The following is a 23,497-nucleotide window of genomic DNA, read 5'->3' as shown; positions in this document are numbered from 1 at the left end:
CTACTGAAATTAACTTGCATTCTCAACATACATTCTGAGCGAGTAATAGCAAAATACATACACAGACTTTCAAATCAAAACTTGACCTAACAAGTAATTATTTCTAAATAGCAAATTCTCTTTGGGGTAAAAAAAAGAAATGCAAATCTTTCAGTAGACAGCATGTGAAGTTTAAAAAAAAGACATTAATATCTGCAGACATTCTATAAGAACCATTCTTTCTCATAGCGGTGAAAGAAAAAACCCTGGTGCTCAGACTAAGAAACCTAAAATATTTTAGCAACATTAGAAATATTAGGTAAAGCACCATTAGAAAGGAACAAGTTTTTGTTCTCCTCCAATTCCTTCAATCTGCATTTTAAACACCACTTAGGAAGGCCAGTACGGACACTGCGTCCATGGGAGCAGAGCACGACTACCCCTTACGTGCGGCTGTGCGTGGAGGTACTGCTGTCAGTTATTGGACTGTTTTGTATGGAAAATATTTTTCAGTAACTTCTTCCAAATTCAATTCTGAGGTACAGATGATTTTTATTGTATTGTAAATGTAATTTATTTTAATCTCAAATGTCAATGTGTCAACAGACTCATTCCTACTAATAGATAGGGATAAAAAAATAAAGGTATAAACACCTAAAAACAGACTCAAAATAAATTCTAAGAGTTCTAAGTTAAAGTTTTTCATGAAGCACTAGGAGCTTCTTTAAAATGCCAATCCTGGGGCGCCTGGGTGGCTCAGTAGGTTAAGCATCTGACTTCAGATCAGGTCATGATCTCACGGTTCATGGGTTCAATCCCCGCATCAGGCTCTGTGCTGACAGCTAGCTCAGAGCCTGGAGCCTGCTTCAGATTCTGTGTCTCCCTCTCTCTCTCTCTGCCCCTCCTCCACTCACTCTCTCTCTCAAAAATAAACATTAAAAATTTTTTTAAATTAATACATCAACAAAATGCCAATCCTAATGTTGCATAAGCACTGCAAGAAATGAGAAATCCCTGTTAGTATTTCATGTAAGAAAAGGAGTTCTGGAGTCAGACTGATGTGGGTTCAAGTCCAGACTCTGTCCTTTGCTAGCTTTATGAGATTGGGCAAGTATCTTAGCCTGAGGCTATAAAACAAAAAAGAAATGATTAATACCTACCCTCACATTATCAGAATCAAATGTGACAATGTATAAAACTATAGTGATTTCCATAACAGAATAAAATTCTAAACCCAACACATAATCTGGTGCCCAATAATGGTTAGCTCCTTTTGCCACCGAGAGCCAATTACTGAGTCAAAGAGGAATATTCTAACCAGTCCTCCATTCACCATGCTCAAAATCCAACTTGATCTCAGGGTCATGAGTTCGAGCCCCATGTTGGGTGAAGAGATTACTTAAATAAATAAACTTAAGGAAAAATGTTTAAAAGAATGTCTAGAGATGGTACAAAGATAAGTAACCAAATCCTTCGAAGGGGCCACAGAATTAGAAGCCTCATTGCTGAGCCACAGAAGCCAATTCAAGCTCCTCCTCTCCTCTACATTCACTCCTCTGGTTCATGACTTCTTGCCTCTCAACCTGAGCTTCCTCACCAGTATTCCAGCCTCAGACTTGTTCCACTTCCCAAACTAGCTCACACAGTATGTTGGAATCTTTCTGAAATACGAATCTGATCTATTTCAAATGCTGGAGATATTTGTTTCCAATCACTACAGAATACTGTCCCACTCAGAAGCATGACTTCTGGAGTGGTTTACAGGGCATACGAGGCACATTCACTATTAACTGCCTACCCATCTTCCTCCCACTCAACTACATTCCACAATTATTGAGGGTAATGTGTGCTATGCACTCTACTAGGATTCAGAGACACAAATATATGCCCTCTCCTCAGGGAGTTACTGCATCTGACACTCCAAAACACTGTTCACAAATGCTCAACTAGATCATGCTGACTTATGTCTACAAGTTTTCTCCATGCTGATTACTCCTTCCCACTTAGGACTAATGAGTTCATCCCTCAAAACCCTAACTTTCCTAGACCCCAAATGTCCATCGATGGATGAATGGATAAAGAGGATGTGGTGTACATGTACTTACAATGGAGTATTACTCGGCAATCAAAAAGAATGCAATCTTGCCATTTGCAACTACATGGATGGAACTAGAGGGTATTATTAAGTGAAATTAGTCAGTCAGAGAAAGACAAATACCATATGACTTCACTCATATGAGGACTTTAAGACACAAAACAGATGAACATAAGGGAAGGGAAGCAAAAAGAATATACAAACAGGGTGGGGGACAAAATATAAAAGACTCTTAACTAAGGAGAACAGAGAGTTACTGGAGGGGTTATGGGGGGGGGGACAGGCTACATGGGTGAGAGGCATTAAGGAATCTACTCCTGAAATCACTGTTGTACTATATGCAAACTAATTTGGATGTAAATTTTTAAAAGAAATTAAATTTAAAAAAAAAAACCTGAACTTTCCTGGATTCTGTTCGCCCTAGTGATATCTCAGAAGGCTGAATCATCCCTTCCTGTACACAGAACTCTGTCCGTAAGACCTATACTTACACCTGTAACTAACTGTTAAGTGTCATGGTGCTTAAGTACATATTTGTTCGCATGCCTATATAACCAACTCTTTGATACAGTGAGCTCCTTGAAGACAGAAACTGTGTCATAACTGTTTTTATAGCACTAGAGCTAAGAAGGAAGTGCTGAATTCAGTAAATGTAGATGAACAGCAGAAAGCATCTGTCAAAGCCCTCTAATTAAAGTTCCAAGCCAAGGGACATGTCTGATACAAACATAACCTCCCCTCATCACTGCATTCCTAGTCACACCAGAAGATATTTTCCTTCTTTTTTCAAATCTGACTAAAAGAAAGTTTGTTTCTCAAACTTCCAGTTTCCAACGATCACTTAAAGAAAACATGATATGCATATGGACCAGTAACTTTAAGGTAACTCTGTTCCAAAGGTTCATCGATAGTTTTTGGTAAAAATAAAAAGCTAATAGCAGTCAAGTCATAACAATGAGAGGACACTTCAATTTTGTGAGCTGTATGTGACTTAAATTGTTCATTCATTTTTTGTCTTCTGAAGCTACCAAACTCACTGTGGTCCAAACAAAGGAACACCAATATTGTGGGGATCATATGTTGAAAAACACTGACCTGAGTGGTCAAGAATTTCTGTAATTTTCTCCGGTCACTCACAATTTATAGCCACACTTTCCTCTCCTTCAACACTCCCATCCAATACTAATCCTTCCACTCATGAGTATACATACATACTCATATGGATCCTACATTTGTCCACAGCACCCTTGGGATTTTGCTCATAAATTATGCCATCTATCATCTCTCTTCTAAAAATGATACTTTTCCATTAATATATAAACATATTCAAGTGTCTGCACCTTAAAAGAAAAAAAGGGAGAGAGAAAGGAGGCACTTCTCTTAACCCATGTTTCCCATGTACCCTTTCCATCTCTACCATCTCATGACCCACAATCATAACTTAGTCTATGCAATCTGGCTAATAAATCCTCTTTTACAATGATAATATTTTTTTAATTTTTTTAAATGTTTATTTATCTGTGTGAGAGAGAGACAGAACACAAGCAGGGGAGGGACAGAGAGAGAGAGGGAGACACAGAATACAAAGCAGGCTCCAGGCTCTGAGCTGTCAGTGCAGACCCAATGCGGGTTTCGACCTCACGAGCCATGAGATCGTGACCTGAGCCAAAGTCAGACACCTAACCGAATGAGCCAACCAGGTGCCCCTACAATGATAATATTTTTTATTAAACTTCCAAAGATCTCTATTACTTCTATCCAAAGGCATATCTTTGTCATTTTACTTGACTCTTCCCACCACTTCTCAGTATGCAAGGCTGAAGATTCAATCAAGACAGGACAATGAAGGTGCACCTGGGCAGCTCAGCTGGTTAAGCATCTGACTTTTGGTTTCAGCTCAGGTCACAGTTGTGAGAGCAAGCCCTGTATGGGGCTCTGTGCTGAGCATGGAGCCTGCTTGGGATTCTCTCTCTCCCCCTCTCATTCTCCCTTTCACTCTCCCTCTCTCAAATAAACATTAAAAAAAGAGAGGAGAGGGGGCGCCTGGGTGGCTTAGTCGGTTAAGCGTCCGACTTTCGCTCAGGTCATGATCTCGCGGTTCATGGGTTTGAGCCCCGCGTTGGGCTCTGTGCTGACTGCCAGCTCAGAGCCTGGAGCCTGTTTCAGAGTCTGTGTCGCCTTCTCTCTCTGACCCTCCCCTGCTCACACACTCTCCCTCTCTCTCTCCTAGAAATAAATAAAACATTTTAAAAAAAAGAGAGAGGAGGAGAGGAGAGAACAATGAAGATATGCTAAACTCCAACCAAAGCTCTCAAGTTTCAAGAAGATTAAGTGAAATCCCAATAAAGCTTTAAAAGCAACAAACTTCACTGTCATGAAATTCATACTCATATGTCTTTTGGGGGGACAGCCTGGGGGGTATTTTCTAACAGAAATTAAACTGTTTATTAGTAGATAAAAAGTAGATAGGGATAAATTAGATGGTATACAAGAATCCTGAACTTCTCTGATGCTAATATTTTCAAAATTAACATATACTTCAACTCACTTCATAGAATCATAGGTATCAAATAAAGACATTAAAATGAGTTGCTGGGCACACAGTGAATAAAGGACACATGATTTCATCTGGTTAATGCCACAGCAAAGACACAAGGAACAGACTCTCCCTTACTTTCTCTAAACATTTACAATAATGAGCAAATGTCCAGAAAGAAACATCACCATGACGTCTGCAATTATCCTCTAAGAAGAAAAAAGTACAAGCATTTCTCATTTTCCAGGATTACTGCTCTATTGCAGAAATCTTTTTCATAATTAATTTCTAAAAAGCAAATCCTCTTTTCCCATTAAAACGTATTCTCTGTGCAGCACACACACCCGACTCTGGCTAAAAACTTTTGAGGAAGAACTAATTAAAAAAGCTCCATCCCAGTGACATTTCAGAAACCTTGAGTACACTGCAATTATTCCTTGCCTGCTGGCAGTGCTCACAGATGTCATCCCTCTAATTATTCTCAATGCTTGTTCGTCAATTTTCTCCTTGTCCAAAGATCTCATGACTATACTCAAAACCTTCAGCAGCTGCCATCCTTCTCTGGTCCTTCTGGGCGCCCAGAGCAAACTCTACCAGGAATTATATCCAAAGGCTAAGTCGGTATACAAAATGGGCTAGTTCCTGATATGAATTTTATAAAATCTAAATTGGGGACATCACACTAGTTTTGTTCATATTGCATAATATTCTAGGTTTCAGAATCCAGAAAATACACAGCTGATATATTTCCCAACAAAGCAAAATTATCCACAAATGCATTTTATTTCTAAGAATAATAAGCATAAGGTTGGGGCGCCTGGGTAGCTCAGTTGGTTAAGTGTCTGACTTCAGCTCAGGTCATGATCTCACAGTGTGTGAGTTCAAGCCCCGCGTCAGGCTCTGTGCTGACAGCTCAGAACCTGGAGCCTGCTTCAGATTCTGTGTCTCCCTCACTGTCTGCCCCCCTCTGCTCCCTCTCTGTCTCTGTCTCTCAAAATAAAGACATAAAAAAAGTTTTTTTTTTAAAGCATAAGCCTCTTGAGCGCAGGGACCCCTTGTAGAGGATGCTTTTCACCTTCTTGAGAGAAATGCAGGGCCTGAAGAAGACAAAGGAAAAGAATGAGAAATCTGATCACAGCAAGAATGAATGAAAAGTAAGGATGAAAAAGGAAAATGAAACAAGAAGAGAAGGAAATCTACAAGTGACGTAAACACTGTATGTTACATGAAAACTATAAAGAGCCCTTATAGAGAACTCAAAGAGTAGCCAAAACATGACTAGTTAACAGAAATAAAATAAAAACTAACATTTATAAAGATATGCCAAACTCTAATTATTCTTAAAGAAATGGAAATCAAGGAAAGATTCTGTTTCTCAACTGTGCGTAAGACCAAAGTTCAAGATTAAAAAGTTCAGTAATGCTGGTAGCAAGGAAGAGAAAAGTCATTCTAATATTTGACTGGTAATATAAACTGGCTAACATAAAAAGATATATAAATATAATTCTACTGCTTGGAATTTATTTTACAGCAAAGAAACACATCCAAAGCTATTACTGCTGCACTTCTGTAAGAGCGACAAGCTAGAAATCACCTGACGTCCATCACCAGGGGACCCACGAGAACAACTAGTTTATACCTCAGTTTTAACAGAATACTAAAGAGCCTTTAAAAAGTAGATATATATGCGGTGATGGGAAAAGATCTTATTAAGATATACTGATTTCCAAACACACACACACACACACACACACACACACACACCAAGGTTCAGAAGAGTACATACATTGTGAAGCTACATAACTTAAATATGTAATTAAGTTTTTTTATAGAATATTATCATCTACCAAAAAGGTCACAAACCCATAAAATGACTAAGTGTTACGTACAATTGCCAGATAAAAAGCATGACACCCAAATTTGAATTTCTGAAAAACAAAAAAATTTTTTTAGTGTCAGTCTGTCCTCATACTGCAAGGGACTTACTATTTTTTTTTTTTTTATTTGCTCAACCTGGCAAGTCTCACAGCACACCCGTGCGCAAGCTACACCCTCAACGCTTCAGTTTCCGCATGTGGAAAATGCAGGACAATTATTTCTTCCAGTTCTACGATTAGTTCTATGATTTCTTTTCCCTACTTCTAAAACTTCCTGGTTCTAAAGCTCCCTAGAATTCTAGCATCTTATAAAGAATTCAGCATATACCCAGGAGAATGTTCAAACTAACATCTTCCCACAATCCTTCCCTGAACCTCTTCAGTCCCTGGAAACAGACATTCCTCAGCGTGCTGCCTGGTCTCTGACCTTAAACCACCCACACAGGCACAGGAATCTCTTCTGTCTTTCACATATATGTAGAGGATTTCTACATTGTTCTTTTCTTCTCTGGTCAATCATGGAATTCACGGAAGCTTAAAACCATCTGCAACACCAAAACGACACAGCTAACAAAAATACTAACAAAAGGGGCGCCTGGGTGGCTTAGTCGGTTAGGCGTCCGACTTTCGCTTAGGTCATGATCTCGCGGTTGTGGGTTCGAGCCCCGCGTCGGGCTCTGTGCTGACTGCCAGCTCAGAGCCTGGAGCCTGTTTCAGTCTGTGACTCCCTCTCTCTCTGACCCTCCCCTGCTCACGCTGTCTCTCTCTCTCGCTCTCCTAGAAATAAATAAAACATTAAAAAAAATAATTAAAAAAGAAAAAAAAAACTAACAAAAATACTGCCTTCATGGGGCACCTGGGTGGTCTGGTCGGTTGGGAGCATGACTCCGGATTCTGGCCCAGGCNTCTCCTAGAAATAAATAAAACATTAAAAAAAAAAATTAAAAAAAAAAAAAAACTAACAAAAATACTGCCTTCATGGGGCGCCTGGGTGGTCTGGTCGGTTGGGAGCACGACTCCGGATTCTGGCCCAGGTCACGATCTCACAGTTCCTGTGCCGACAGCGCGGAGCCTGCTCAGGACTCTCTCCATGCCTCTGCCGTACCCCTAACCCCGTGCCGCTCATGAGCACTCGCTTTCTCTAGAAAGAAATAAGCATTTAATACATATACGTACATATGTGTGTGTGTGTGCGGCCTTCAGACCAAAAAATACAGCTTTCAGTGAGTACCTCTATTACTATCAGAAACTTACGATTTAAACACAACCTACCAACACGAAACGATTAGAGAACAGATGAAATACTGAGTGGAAGACCACTTCGCACACAGCCGGAGCCACAGAAGCCAGCGCCTACAGCCAGCCCTGACGGTAAGAGGAAGTAAGAGCGTCCCCTGCCACCAGCCGGGGACAGAAACAATCACCTTCCAGCGTGTGGACTGAAGCGGGACAATTACATACGGGGGCAGCAGGAGACCGTCCCTAGTCCCTGTCCTGTTCATCCAGTCAGTACAACCAGATTTCTCCTCTGGTTTCCTACGAACAAAGCCCTGGGTAGACCCAGGGCCCGTGTGACCGGGGCGCCCATCGCTCGGCCCTGGCTTGGCCAGCTTCTTCCCACTGAAAGCTGCACACTGGGCTTTACAAGCCACAGCTTCAGATGGGATTAAGAAAAATGACTTGCCAGACTCAAGACCCCAAACCACAACGCCTATACCTACTACTGCGACCACTGATTTTTATTATTTCCTAAAACCTCTTCCTTGAGTGTCCTATTCATTTGGTGGTATTTTTAAACATATTTTAATGATCACTCTAGTAGAAGCTACTCATCATCCTTTGGACACTTCTTTTCCATTTGTGGCTATTTCCAATACGACCAACTCTATAGCTAAATCGATTTTTCCCAGGTTTGATCCCACTCGGCGTGGGTTTCCTGTTCTACTGACTCAGCCCGTGTCACTTTGCTGCCCCTGGGCCTCAAAGAGCCCTGGCTGATGTGGGGGTACAGCCGGCAAGCTCCCTCCCCCGAGGGAGGAAACAGAGCACGTGGAGGGGTGGAGCTGCCCTCGCGGCTACTCCCCTAACCCACGGCCTTGGCTCGCGGGGTCCGTTCTGCAGGACCGAGGAGAGGCCACCAGTGCTCTAGCGCCCGTCGGCTGCCCGCTGGACCACACAGGAGCTAGGCCGCAGACCACTCCCAGGCGTGGCCCACAGACTTCTGCCTTTGTGAAGACACGTATTAGGGTGCGTTAATTCCAGCCAGACACCCCAGCTCCCCGGTGCCCTAAGCTGGAGTTTAAACCCAAGGGTTCACACTTAAGTGTTGTCACTTTTCCACAGGAACGTACAACAAAAACAAAACCAGGTGCAAGAATACTAACAGCAGCGAGCGCTACTCCTAATCACTACAGGTACAATCACTAACCTACCTATATTTCCCTTTTTTGAGAGAGAGCACAGGTGCACGCATGCAGTCAGGGGATGGGTGGAGAGTGGAGGGGGGAGGGGCAGGTCGGGGAGAGGCAGAGAGAGAGAGAATCTTAAGCAGGTTCCACACACAGCACAGACGCCAAAGTGGGGCTTGATCTCACGGCCCTGAGATCATGACCTGAGCAGAAATCAAGATTTAGACGCTCAGCCAACTAAGTGACCCAGGCACCCTGTATTTCCCTTTCAAAACTCTAACATTATTTTTAAAACCCGTCAACTGTCCAAAGTGGATTCTTTGTCTGCACAAACAGTCCACAATTCATGCTTCCCTCTGCACGATCTTCTGTGTATCTTTTTCACTTCATATGTGGCTGCGGCAGCGTGTTTTCCCTGAGTCCCTCAGACCTCCAGTAGGCACGCAATATTTACAGTAATGATTACGCTTAACAATGAAGTGATTTCCTTTGAATGCAATTACGGCAGCAGTAACACAATCTACCAAAATACCTCCTGCAGCATATCCATTTCAAATTATTATTAACTCATTCCTTTTTTTAATGTGCAAAAACGCAACAGATTTTGAGCTAATATAGCTAGAGAGTTCTTCCATTTGTTAAATGAAACTGTGAAATGAAATAAATGCAACCCATGAAACAAAACTATTGTTAATTGTACAAATCTTATCTCTTCCACAAAATTTAAGGAACAGATTATAACTCACATCTCATTAATAACTGATTTCTTAAAAATACAGCTCAATTTCTTTGAATCTTCTGAAATGTAACATTCCTTTAACAGTTTAAAAAACAAACGACAAAATACCGAGCAGAAGAAGACTTTGCGTCCTGCACGCGCTCTTTCTCCACAAAATCATCTCTCAGGCTTTCGTTCCGTGATTTCTCTCTTGTGTCTTCGGAAATGTACCCACAGTCCCCACTGCCACTGGTGTCTACTGGCCGTCGATCTGAATGTTTCCTGTCTCCTTCTCTCCCATCAGATCGGCTCCATGATGATGGACTTTCTTCGCTGTTTTCAGTGGGTTTTCGGAAACCACGATGCACAGAATCCTGAGTGACTGGTACTGAAGATGAACTAGATGGTTCAAAATTTCTGACCCTGCTATGACATGACAGTTCTTCATCATCAGAGGGTCTTAAAAATTTAGGTTTCAAATTTCCGAGAGAGGAAAACTCTTGATTGTGCCTTGGATTGGATTGTCTTCTGTATGTTTCTGAAGACCCAGACCTATTATCTTTTTCATCACCACTACACTTCTCTTTATTGGTACTGTCTGTAATACTTGTTGAACTATACCTATCCCTTGAACTTTTATTATCTTTTACCAAGTCTGGTTTTCTACTTTCTTGACTACTTTGTGCTTTATCTGAACATGCTGGTTTCCTCCACCGTTCTCGTTTAAAGTCTTCTCTTGTGGATGCAGTTCTTTCAGCTTCTTCTAATTTTGACTGAAATATTTCCATTGACTGCAAAGGAGAGAAATTAAACAAGATATCTGAAATTAAAAAAGGTTCAATGACTCATACCCCCATATGCCATTGTGCCACGATACACCGTCACGTGGCACAATGAAGAAAACCCAGTAAAGGAGAGAAGAAAAGACCCATACAATCATGCTACCTGATAACGGGTCACGTGGGTCCTCTCCCAATTCATATGCTGAAGCCCTAACCCCTCGCACCTCAGAACATGACAGCATTAGAGACAGACACTTGAAGTTCACTTGGGCCCTAATTCAATCTGATAGATGTTCTTATAAGAAGAAGAAAAGTGGAAATACAAAGAGATATAAAAGATGAGTGCATAAAGAGAAAATACGATATGAAGACAAAGTAAGAAGGCAACCATTTGCAAGCCAAGAACAGATGTTCTGGAAGAAACCAAACATTGTAACACCTTGGTCTCAAACTTCAATTCTCTTGAACTCTGAAAAAATAAATTTCTGTTGTTTAAACCACCTGGCCTGTGGGGGCGCCTGGGTGGCTTAGTCGGTTAAGCGTCCGACTTTCGCTTAGGTCATGATCTTACGGTTCGTGGGTTCAAGCCCCGCGTCGGGCTCTGTGCTGACTGCCAGCTCAGAGCCTGGGGCCTGTTTCAGAGTCTGTGACTCCCTCTCTCTCTGACCCTTCCCTGCTCACGCTGTCTCTCTCTCCTAGACATAAATAAAAAACATTTTAAAAATTTTTTTAAAAATTAAAAAAGAAAAAAGAAGGCATTAAATCACCTGGCCTGTGGAACTTTGTTATGGCAGCCCTAGCAAATTAATATACTACCCTAAGATAAATGCTTAAAAAAATATGATTAATCAAGAAAAAGTTGCCAAACAATGAAAAAAATCTAAGAACTTAAAAGTGGGGCCACTTAGACTGACTGTCCAGCACGAAAACAAAATATAACACAGAAAACAGCAAAGTCATCATTTATAAAAATTAATTCCTACTGTCAGTGAGATTCAAGAGGTCATTACGTTACTAAAACATAACAGATTCTCATGTAAAAAGAACAGCTCAAGAACAAGACAAACTTGTAAATGAAAACTATGTGTCCAGAAATATGCATACACAGTGAACAGAAGAGAAAGTATCCAAATCAGTTAATTCAACAGTTAATCTGAGAATTCTCTCTACTTAGGAAAAGAGGGTAAATAGATGCAAGTTATAAGGGAAAAAAGATACAAGGACAATTAACTCTAGAGAACCTAATGTGCATATATGAGTACTTCCAGAAAGAAAGAGCAAAAGTAGAGCAAAGTATTAACAATATAACAATAATATAAGAAAATTCTCCCAGCGAATTTCCACATAAGGCTTATCCAGTAGCCTTAGGAGAGAGGAGATTATGAAGCATAAAGACTCATACCTAAAAAACCCCTAATTCCTCAGTCTCAAAATTCACACACACACACACACACACACACACACACACACACACACAATTCCTCACAAATACTGGATCAGAGACGGAGGAAGTAAGCATGTGATGTAAACAGATGGGAGCAAGTAAATAATATATATTATCTACAGAAGAAAGAAAGTAACTATCAACTCTTCATCCATAATGTTAAATGCTACAAGATAATGGAATAAAGATCAAATTATAAAAGAAAATTACAAGACAACAATTCTACAAAGAATTCAATTCACAAACTATCCTTATCTAGTATAGACAAAAAAGTCATTTTCAAAAACGCAAGGAATCAGAGGGTGAAATGGCTCAGGATCATTAAGCCAAACCATAAGGAAATTAAGGCAAAGATGCCTGAAAAAAGAAAGGATATGCTATAAACCAAATAGTAAACACAGTGGTTAAGTCTAAATACTTGTTCTTGTGGTTGTGAAATTTAATACAACTGTCAAGAATAAGATGCATATTTCTTAAACATATGATAAATTGGAATTAAATTTTCAAGTTATTTCATAAAAAAAATACATGGAAACAAATGAAAATGAAAACACAATGGTCCAAACTCTTTGGGATGCAGCAGAAGCAGTCCTAAGAGAGAAATGTAGAGCAATACAGGCCTACCTCAAAAAGCAAAAAGGATCTCAAATAGACCCCACCTAACCTTATACCTAAAGGAGCTAGGAGAAAAAAACAACAACCAAACAAACAAAAACAGCCAAAACCCAAAACCAGCAAAAAGAAGGAAATAATCAAGATTAGAGCAAGATAAAATAATATAGAAACTACAAACAAACAAAAACAATAGACTACATAAATAAAACCAGGAGTTGGTTCTTTGAAAATATTATAAAATTAATAAACCTCTAGCCAGACTTACCAAAAAGAAAATTAAAAGGACCTAAATAAATAAAATCACAAAGGAGAAGAGAAATAACAAACACCAAAAGAGAAATACAAACAATTATGAGATACTATGAAAGAGTATAAGCCAACAAAACGCACAACCTAAAAGAAATGGATAAATTCCTAGAAACATATAAACTACCAAAACTGAAACAGAAACAAATAGAAAAGTTGAACAAAGCAATAACCAGGAAAGAAACTGACTCCATAATCAAAAACTGCCAACAAACAAAAGTACAGGGCCAGATGGCTTCACAAACGAATTCTACTAAACATTTAAAAAAGATTTAACATCTATCCTTCTTAAACTATTCCAACAATAGAAATGGAAGGAAAGCTTCCAAATCCATTTTATTAGGACAACATTACCATGATACCAAAACCAGATAAAGATACCAGCAAATAAGAGAATGACAAGCCAATAGCCCTGATGAACAGAGATGCAAAATTTTCTAATAAAATACTAGCAAACCAGAAATCTCTATCAAAATAACAACAGCATTCTTCGCAGAACTAGAACAAACAATCCTAAAATTTGTATAGAACCAGAAAAGACCCTGAATAGCCAAAGCAATCTTAAAAAAGAAAAACAAAGCTGGAGGCTTCACAACCTCGGACTTAGAGATGTATTACAAAGCTGCAATCATTAAAACATAATGGTTCTGGAACAAAAACAGACACTCAGATCAATGGAACAGAATAAAGAACCCAGAAATGGGCCCACAAATGTATGGCCAACCCATCTTTGACAAAGCAGGAAAGAATATCCAATGGAATAAAGACAGTCTCTTCAGCAAGTGGTGCTGGGAAAACTGGACAGCGGCATGCAGAAAAAAGAACCTGGGATCACTTTCTTACACCATACACAAAAATAAACTCAAAATGGATGAAAGCCCTAAATGTAAGACAGGAAGTCATCAAAATCTTAGAGAAGAAAGCAGGCAAATATCTCTTTGATCTTGGTCACAGCAACTTCTTACTCAACACATCTCCCAGAGGTAAGAGAAAGGAAAGCAACAATGAACTACTGAGACCTCATCAAGATAAAAAGCTTCTGCACAGCAGAGGAAACAATCAGCAAAACTAAAAGGCAACCAATGGAATGGGAGAAGATATCTGCAAATGACATATCAGATAAAAGGCCACTATCCAATCTATAAAGAACTTAACAAACTCAACACCCAAAAAATAACCTGGTGAACAAATGGGAAAAACACACGAATAAACATTTCTCCAAAGAAGACATCCAGATGACCAACTGACACAGGAAGAGATGCTCAACATCACTCATCATCAGGGAACTACAAATCAAAACCGCAATGGGATACCTTCTCACACCCGTCAGAAAGGCTAACACTGGGGCGCCTGGGTGGCTCAGTCAGTTAAGTGTTTGACTTCGGCTCAGGTCATGATCTCACGGTTCGTGGGTTCGAGCCCCGCGTCGGGCTCTGTGCTGACTGCCAGCTCAGAGCCTGGAGCCTGTTTCAGTCTGTGACTCCCCCCCTCTCTGCCCCCCCCCTGCTCACGCTGTCTCTCTCTCTCTCGGAAATAAATTAAAAAAAAAAAAAGAATGGCTAACATTAACAACTCAGGCTCAGATGTTGGTGAGGATGCAGAGAAAGAGGATCTATTTGTACCGCTGGTGGGGATGCAAACTGATGCAGCCACTCTGGAAAACAGTATGGAGGTTCCTCAAAAAATTAAAAATAGAATTACCTTATGACCCAGCGATTACACTACTAGGTATTTATCCAAGGGATACAGGTGTGTTGTTTGGAAGGGGCACATGCACCCAATGTTTATAGCAGCGCTACCAACAATAGCCAAAGTATGGAAAGAGTCCAAATGTCCATAGATGGATGAATGGATAAAGAAAATGTGTATGTGTATACACACACACACACACACACACACACACACACAATGGAGTATTACTAAGCAATCAAAAAGAATGAAATCTTGCCATTTGCAACTACATGGATGGAACTAGAGGGTATTATTATTATGCTAAGCGAAATTAGAGAAAGACAAATATCATATGACTTCACTCATATGAGGACTTTAAAATACAAAACAAATGTACATAAGGGAAGGGAAACAAAAAGAATATAAAAACAGGGAAGGGGACAAAATGTAAGAGATTCTTGAATATAGAGAACAAATAAAGGATTGCTGGACGGGTTGTGGGATGAGGGTGGGCTAAATGAGTAAGGAGCATTACGAAATCTACTTCTGAAATCATTGTTGCACTATATGCTAACTAACTTGGATGTAAATTAAAAAAAATACTAGCAAACCAGTTCCAATAGTATATTAACAGAATCATTCACCAAGACTAAATGGGATTTATTCATTTATACATCATATCAGGAAGAGAGAGGATAAGAATCATATGATCATTCTAAGCAGATTCAGAAAAAGCATTTGACAAAGCACAACATCGATTCATGATGAAAACCCTTAACAAAGTATGTTTACAGGGAACACACCTAAACATAATAAAGTCCACCTATGAAAAAAACACAGCTAATATCATCCTCAATGGGGAAAAACTGAGAATTTTTCCTCTATGGCCAGGAATAAGACAGGGGTCTCTCACCACTGTTATTTAACATAGTACTGGAAGTCCTGGCCTCAGGAATCAGACAACAAAAAGAAATAAAAGGCATCCAAATTGGCAAGGAAAAAAGTCAAACTTTTGCTACTTGCTGACGACAGGAAACTATATATAGAAAGCCCACCAAAAACTTGCTTGAACTAAACACAAATTCAGTAAAGCTGCAGGACACAAAATTAACATAAAGAAATCTGTTGCATTTCTATACATCCATAATAAAGCAGAAGAGATATTAAGTAATTCAATCCCACTCACAATTATACCAAAAACAATAAGATACTTAGGAATAAACCTAATCAAAGATGTGGAAGACCTATACTCTGAAAAGAAATGATGAAAGAAATGGAAGAAGACACAAAGAAATGGAGACATTCCACGCTCATGGATTCAAGAACACTTTTAAAGTGTCTATACCTCCAAGCGATCTACATATTTCATGCAATCTCTATCAAAATACCAACAGCATTTTTCACAGAGCTAGGACAAACAATCTGAAAATTTACATGGAACCACAAAAGATCCCAAATAGCCAAAGCAATCTTGAAAAACAAAAGCAAAGCCGGAGGCATCACAATTCCAGACTTAAGTTATATTACAGAACTGTGGTGATCAAACCAGTATGATACTGGCACAATAACAGACACAGAGATCACTAGAACAGGACAGAAAACCCAGAAATGAAGCCACACTATACGGTCAATTAATCTTCAACAAAACAGGAAAAAATATCCAATGCAAAAAAGTCAGTCTCTTCAACAAAGAGTGTTGGGGAAAGTGGTCAGCTACAAGCAAAAGGTTAATACTGGACCACTTTCTTACACTATACACAAAAAGACAAACTCAAAATGAAATAAACGTACATGTGAGACATGAAACCATACAAATCCTAGGAGAGAACACAGACAGGAACTTCTTTGACACTGGCCCAATAATTTCTTACTAGATGTGTCTCCTGAGGTAAGGGAAACAAAAGCAAAAATGAACCACTGGACTACATCAAAATAAAAAGTTTCTGCTCAGCAAAGGAAACAACCAACAAAACGAAAAGGCAGCCTACAGAATGGGAGAAGGTACTTATAAGTGACATATTGGATAAAGGCTTAAATCCAAAATATATTTTAAAAAACTTATAGAACTCAGGGTACCTGGGTGACTCAGTAGGTTTAGCATCCAACGTTGGCTCAGGTCATGATCTCATAATTCATGAGTTCAAGCCTCGCACTTCAGATCCTCTGTCCCCCTCTCTCTGCCCCTCCCCTTCTCATTCTCTCTCTCTTTCAAAATAAAGAAACTTAAAATTAAAAAAACTTCTAAAATTCAAAACCCAAAAAATGAATAATCCAATTAAAAAACGGGCAGAAGACCTGAATAGACACCTTACCAAAGAAAACATCCAGATGGCCAACAAACTCATGAAAAGATGCTCAACATCACTGATCATCAGGGAAATGCAAATCAAAGCTACAATGAGATATTATGTTATTATCTGTCAGAATGGTGAAAATCAACAACACAAGAAACAAGAGGTATTGGTGAGAAGGTAGAGAAAGCAGAACCCTCTTGCACTGTTATTGGGAATTCAAACTGGTACAGTCACTGTGGAAAACAAAGTTTCCGTAAAAAGGTAAAAATAGAACTACCCTACGATCCAGCAATTACACTACTAGGAATTTACCCAAGGAATACAAAAATGCAGATTTAAAGGGATACATACACCCTGATGTGTACTGTATCATTATGTACAATAGCCAAATTATGGAAACAGCCCACTGACTGATGAATGGAGGAAGAAGATGTGGTACGTACACACACACACACACACACACACACACACACAGTGGAATATTACTCAGCCATAAAAAAGAATGAAATCTTGAATTTGCAACAACGTGGATGGAGTTCAAGAATATTATGCTAAGCGAAAAAAGTCAGTGAGAGAAAGACAAATACTATATGATTTCACTCACATATGGAATTTAAAAAATAAGTTAGCAAAGAGGAAAAAAAAGAGAGACAATGAGGCAAACCAAAAACCAGACTCTTAATTACAGAGAACACACTGATGGGTACCAGAGGGGAGGTAGACAGGGGGTATGAGGGAAACAGAGGATGGGGATGAAGAAGAGCACTTGCTGTGATGAGCATCAAGTGATGTCTGGAAGTGTTGAATCACTATACTATACACCTGAAACTAATATTATATGTTAAGCAACTGAATTTTTTTTAACCAACTGAAATTTAAAACTTAAAATTTTCTTCCCAATTATTTTAACAGAATCTTAGAGGTAAAATGGGGGATCAAAACATGCTAAAATTATTATCTTAGCCTATGCAGAGATAATCCCTAACATTTCATTTTTTAAAATTATAAAATATAGATTTAACAGTTTCTTAAATTGAATAACAATATGAGCAGAACAGAAATGATGGCGGCAGAGGGGGCTGGGGCAGGAAGGAGGGTATTTCATAATGAAATCACTGCCTAAAAGGCATCTTTTTGCTTTCTTATTGATACATGAAATAATGGTGTACCTACCATCAGTGCCTTCTTAAAGTCAATAAAATATGGTAACAATAAAAACAGCAATTACTACAATTTATCCAGTGCTCATTATATTACCTGTTTTGTGTCATTTAAATGGGTTCTAGGAGATAGTACCTAGATAATACCTAAGTTCAAATCTACTGATTAACCATCTAATCTTGGTTAAGTTATTTAGCCTCTGTCTGCCTCAGTTTTCTCATTTGCTAAAACAAGAACAATAGTATTGCTGTGGTGTTAACTATACATGAAGTATTTCAGCAGTGTTTGGTAAATGAAAAGCACTGAAATTATTATTAATGCTTGCAACAATTCTAAGAAGTTGGTATTTCGTAGTCGTGTTTTAATAATGGGGAAAAAGGAAGCTAATGCCACACAGCAGAAAAAGAAGAAAATGAATATTGAAATTCAGCACATTAGAAAGCCACTGTTTTTAACTACTATGTTAAATTCTGTGACTCTTCACTGTTCTAAAGCATTCAGAAATTATATCAAACTTCACAATTCAAATAATAAAGTTATAATAACCCCTATCAAAATTTAACAAAAACAACATAAAAGACAACTAAAGGCCATATACATATATAAATGAAGCAATAAATTCAAAATAAAATATTAAGAATTTAATTCAGTAGTATATTAAAGGAAATGCCATGATCAAATAGGAGTAATTCAAAGAATGCAAGAGTAGCCCAATATTAGGAAATGTATTAACACAATTCATTTCATTAACAAGTCAAAGAAAAAATCCTATCATCTCAAAGGACATCAAAAGAGTTGTTTCACAAAATTATATAATTTTTTAAAAAGCAAACGAAAGAGCACCTCTACTATCTACTAAATTCTGAATGCAAGGATACTTTCCAAAGATGATAATCTTCATCTTAAATGCAAGAATCTAGCATTTAAATGGAAAAATCAGAGGACTAGTTTCCAGTGCTTCTATCAAAGTTCTGAAATTCTATTTTGAGATGACAAAAAAGATCATATATCGTTGATACTGAGCGATAAAGCAAAGTAATAATTTGTAAATAACTATCTTCCCAGATGACCCAACTAAAAAAATTACATTTAATGACAAGAGTTTAGAAAAATGGCCTTCTAGCACCAACAGCAAGGCTGAAAACCTAAATGAAAAAAGATTCAATACACAACAGAAAAAATGTTTTAATCTTAAGAATACACGTATAATAATTACAAAGAGAAATTTACTGAAATTTGAATAAATATCCAATATTTTAGGATGAGAGGACTCAATATTATAAAGACATTAATCATCCCTGATTTACCAATACATTTGGTTAAATTTAAATCAAAATTCCAGAAAGATCTATAAGTTTATGGTGAATTCTGGGAAAACATTTGTTTTGGTTGAGCTTGAACTTGACAAAACAATTCTAAATTTAAGAACAACAACCAAAAATGGGTAAGAATGAAGAGCTAATTTTTTAATGACTAATAAAAAAAGATTAACCTTGCCACACAGTAGGTGTTCACTAATCATTTACTATCTGTATGAGTTACTGAAAACTATAATAATCTTAAGAGTATGATACAAATTCCAGGAAATAACAGAAAAATCAATGGAATGCATTGGATAGTAAAAGAATAGACAAACTAATATATAATAATGTGTCATTTCAAATTAGTGAGGAAAGTATAATTCATTCAATATATTATAAACGACTATCTGAAGATGTAAAGATAGAAGGCTATGTTACAACATACACAAATATATATTCCAGGAAGATTAAAGATATGCATAAAAAACACTCAAGTAAAATTAAAAAAATAACAAGTACTCAAAGTAAAGACAGACATACATTTTTATGATTTCGAGGTGAAGAAAGTCTTTCAGTGAATTATAGCAAGAATATTAAGTGATGAAAGAAAAACATGGTGGATTTTGTTAGGTAAAAATATTCACAACTTACCCATAGCAAATATAAACAAAGTAAAAAACAAACATGAAACTGAGAGAAAAATCTGAACAGATTAAAAGAACTTACAGCAATCAGTATCCCAGAGGCAAAATGGATAAATGTCATCAACAATCAATTCACTTAAAAATACAAATGGCCAGGACACCTGCGTGGGTCAGTCAGTTAAGTGTCCAACTCTTGATTTCAGCCCAGGTCATGAGCTCACAGTCATGAGCTTGAGTCATGAGCTCTGCGCTGTGGGATTCTCTCTCCCTCTCTCTCTGTTCTATGCATGTGCCCACGCACCTTCTCTCTCAAAATAAAAAAACATTAAAAAAATACAAATGACCAAAAAAAATATGAAAAAAAGTACTCCAATTCATTGCTAAGCAAATATGTAAAGATGAACGCAAAGAAAAAAATCTGTTTAGCAAACACAGGAGCAGGCTATAAAGACTGAGAATCCTACTAATGATAATCATGTGATAAAAGGCATTGTAATGAAAATATAATTTGTTTAATCTTTCTGTAGAGAAATTTGTCAACATATATGTCACTGTAAATGTCCATATCCTTCAAATAACAATTTTGTTTCTAGTAATTCATCTTAAGAAGGTAACCTGGTAAGTATAAGAAACGCATTAAACAGGTGCGCCTGAGTAACACAGTCGGTTAAGCGTCCGACTTTGGCTCAGGTCAAGATCTCACAGTTCATGGGTTCGAGCCCCGCGTCGGGTTCTGTGTTGACAGCTAGCTCAGAGCCTGGAGCCTGTTTCGGATTCTGTGTCTCCCTCTCTCCTCTCTGACCCTTCCCTGTCTCTCTCTCTCTCGGAAATAAACAAAACATTAAAAAAAATTTTTTTTTTATTTTTTAAAAAATGCATTGAACAAAGATGATCAGACAATATTATTCAACAAGGGGAAAAGAAACATAAATGCCCCTCCACAATAAAGTAAAATATATTTATATGGCAAATTCATATAAATATATATTAAGGTCATTAAAATGTATATTTTTACTGACATCCAACTATGCCTATATTAGTAAGTGAAAAATCCAAAAGGTATTCTATGAGCCTACTTTGATTAAATAAACCTGTTTATTTTACAAGTTTACGACAAACACGAAAAAAGTCTGGGAAAATGTATACATGAAAATTTAACAAGGATTCTCTTTTTAAAAATAAAAGATGATTTGGGGGCAGCTGGGTGGCTCAGCTGGTTGAACCTCGGACTTTGGCTCAGGTTGTGATCTCAAGCCCCAAGTGGGGCTCCCTCCTGTCAGGGCGGAGCCTGCTTAGGATGATCAGTCTCTCTCAGTCTCTCTCTCTCTCTCTCTCTCTCTCTCTCTACCTGCTGGCACTATCTCAAAAATAAATAAACATTAAAAAAAAAATCTCGTGGCCTCTGGCTGGCTCAGTTGGTTGAACATCTGACTTTGACTCAGGGGGTGATCTTCACAGCTGAGATCGAGCCCCACAGTGGGCTCCCTGCTGTCAATATGGAGCCTCCTCAGACCCTCAGATCATCTGTCTCCCTCTCTGCCCCTTCCTCACTCGTATTTTTTCTCAAAAATAAATAAAACATTTTTTAAAATCTCTAAAAAAAGATGATTTTTCTGTTTTTTTTTTTTGCTTGCCCATATTTTTGAAATTCTACTACTTTCTAAACCTGCTTTTTTCTAGAAATTAAAAAAGAAAAGGGCGGGGCGCCTGGGTGGCTTAGTCGGTTAAGTGTCCGACTTCCGCTTGGGTCATGATCTCGCGGTTCGTAGGTTCGAGCCCCGCGTCGGGCTCNAAAAAAAAATAAAAAAGAAAAGGGCATTACTAACAACTGACAAAGATTATCCACACTTGGTAATGGGGGAGCTGGTTCTAAAATATCATGTGTGCACTCTCTCTCTCTCAAAAGAAAAAAAAAACAACAACCCTGTTATATTCCAAAACTCTGGAAAGTAACAAAATCTCTGGAACAAAAACTTTGAAATATATCAAAATCTCAACAGCGCTATCTCAAGAGGTGTATCATGAAGATTTCCTGCATTATTTAAATTTTCTCACAATGAGAAAGTGCTATCTTTACATTAAACACACACACTTCAAGTGTACATATTTATGGGTTTTTTTAGTCAGCATATCAATAAAAATATGCTACATAAGTTTACATAATTAAAAAAAGGCAGAAAATGGCTTCAGCAATAGACGGAGTTGAGATTTAGTATCCATTTAATTCAAAAGAGCTTCATGGCACAAAACACTGACAAAGTTACAGACATTATTTCTCACATGACTTTGAATATAATACATATCCTCTTCATACAGTACTTACCCCGTATCTTTCAGCCACAATGTCTTCAAAATGTCTATTCTGTTTCTCAGCTTGTTCCTTCATCCTCTGGTAAGACTTCCTCAACCAGCTTAATCCACCATCTTCCACCACTGAAACTAATCCCAAAACTAAATGTCAGTTATACTTTTCATGTAGTTATAACAGAATTAATATTTATTGCTTCTATAGTAATTTCTTAAATTATAAATTATTCTTGAGCAGAAAACAATCATAAGTGCACTTAAAATTCAACATATTATTTATGTACCTATATATTTAAGATACATATTTCAGGGACTGAGGAAGGCAAAAATAAAACTACCCTCAAAAAAATGCAATCTAAAAGTATGAAGATAAAAGAATATAAACAATAACAATAAATACATAATAAAAATTATAAAAAGATAAAGAACTATACAAAAATGAGAGACAGATTATATCTACATGGAAGGTCATGTAAAATTTACAGCTCAAGCTTAAAACAAGGAGCCAGATTTCCATAAACAAAGATAAGAACAGGCAGGGCATGCCCAGAAATAAAGAATAAAAGTACACACATAGAAGGGGCAAAGTTACCTCAGAAACAGAACAAAGAACAAATGAGGAAATTACAGAAGATAATACCGAAATGTGTATCAAAACAAATTATTCTATTATAGTCATGACTGCCAGCTATGAAAATCTGAATGCCTTCGACAAACTTCATCACGGTGCTTGTATTTACTTCTACACACATCACACTTTTATATGCATAAAGAAGTCTAATCAATTACTTAAGTCAAAACTCTGTTCCCGATTTTACTTGTTCAAAAACAGGATCGCTCTAGGGGTGCCTGGGTGGCTTAGTTGGTTAAACGTCCGACTTTCGCTTAGGTCATGATCTCGCGGTTCGTGGGTTCGAGCCCCGCATCGGGCTCTGTGCTGACTGCCAGCTCAGAGCCTGGAGCCTGTTTCAGTCTGTGACTCCCTCTCTCTCTGACCCTCCCCTGCTCACGCTGTCTCTCTCTCCTAGAAATAAATTTTTAAAAATATTAAAAAAAAAAAAATAGGATCGCTCTAGATCACCCCAGTTCTATAATCAATGAAAACGCACAGAAACCCCAAAAGGTGTGTAAAAATCATTATAGTGGAAAAGTCTGCAGTAATCCCAGCTTAGAAAACAACCCAAATGTCCACCATTAGGGAAATGAGTAAATAGCATAAATTATGGCATATTCCTAAAATACAGAGCAACGGAAATCAATGACTACAACTGCGCATAACAACATGGGTGATTCTGAAAAAGCGAACACAGGAGGCAGGACACCGAAGCGAACAGCGTACCTGCCGTGTGACTCTAGGGA

General features: G+C 38.1%; 1 protein-coding gene across 1 annotated transcript in view; it reads right to left on the bottom strand.

Annotated features, from left to right (window-relative positions):
- The window catches only part of CWF19L2 (CWF19 like cell cycle control factor 2), a 126,372-nt gene that overhangs the window by 77,798 nt on the left and 25,077 nt on the right, over positions 1-23,497 (bottom strand). Inside the window, exons 7-8 of the mRNA XM_077777443.1 lie at positions 22,155-22,270; positions 9,743-10,404 (exon numbers count right to left, since the gene is read on the bottom strand). Coding sequence (XP_077633569.1) covers positions 9,743-10,404; positions 22,155-22,270 — 778 coding nt within the window. The remainder of the gene's footprint in view (positions 1-9,742; positions 10,405-22,154; positions 22,271-23,497) is intronic.

The sequence above is a fragment of the Crocuta crocuta genome, unplaced genomic scaffold (assembly GCF_008692635.1).
Source record: "Crocuta crocuta isolate KB4526 unplaced genomic scaffold, BGI_CrCroc_1.0 scaffold278, whole genome shotgun sequence".
Lineage (NCBI taxonomy): Eukaryota > Metazoa > Chordata > Mammalia > Carnivora > Hyaenidae > Crocuta > Crocuta crocuta.
This window is presented reverse-complemented; position numbering and strand designations above follow the sequence as displayed.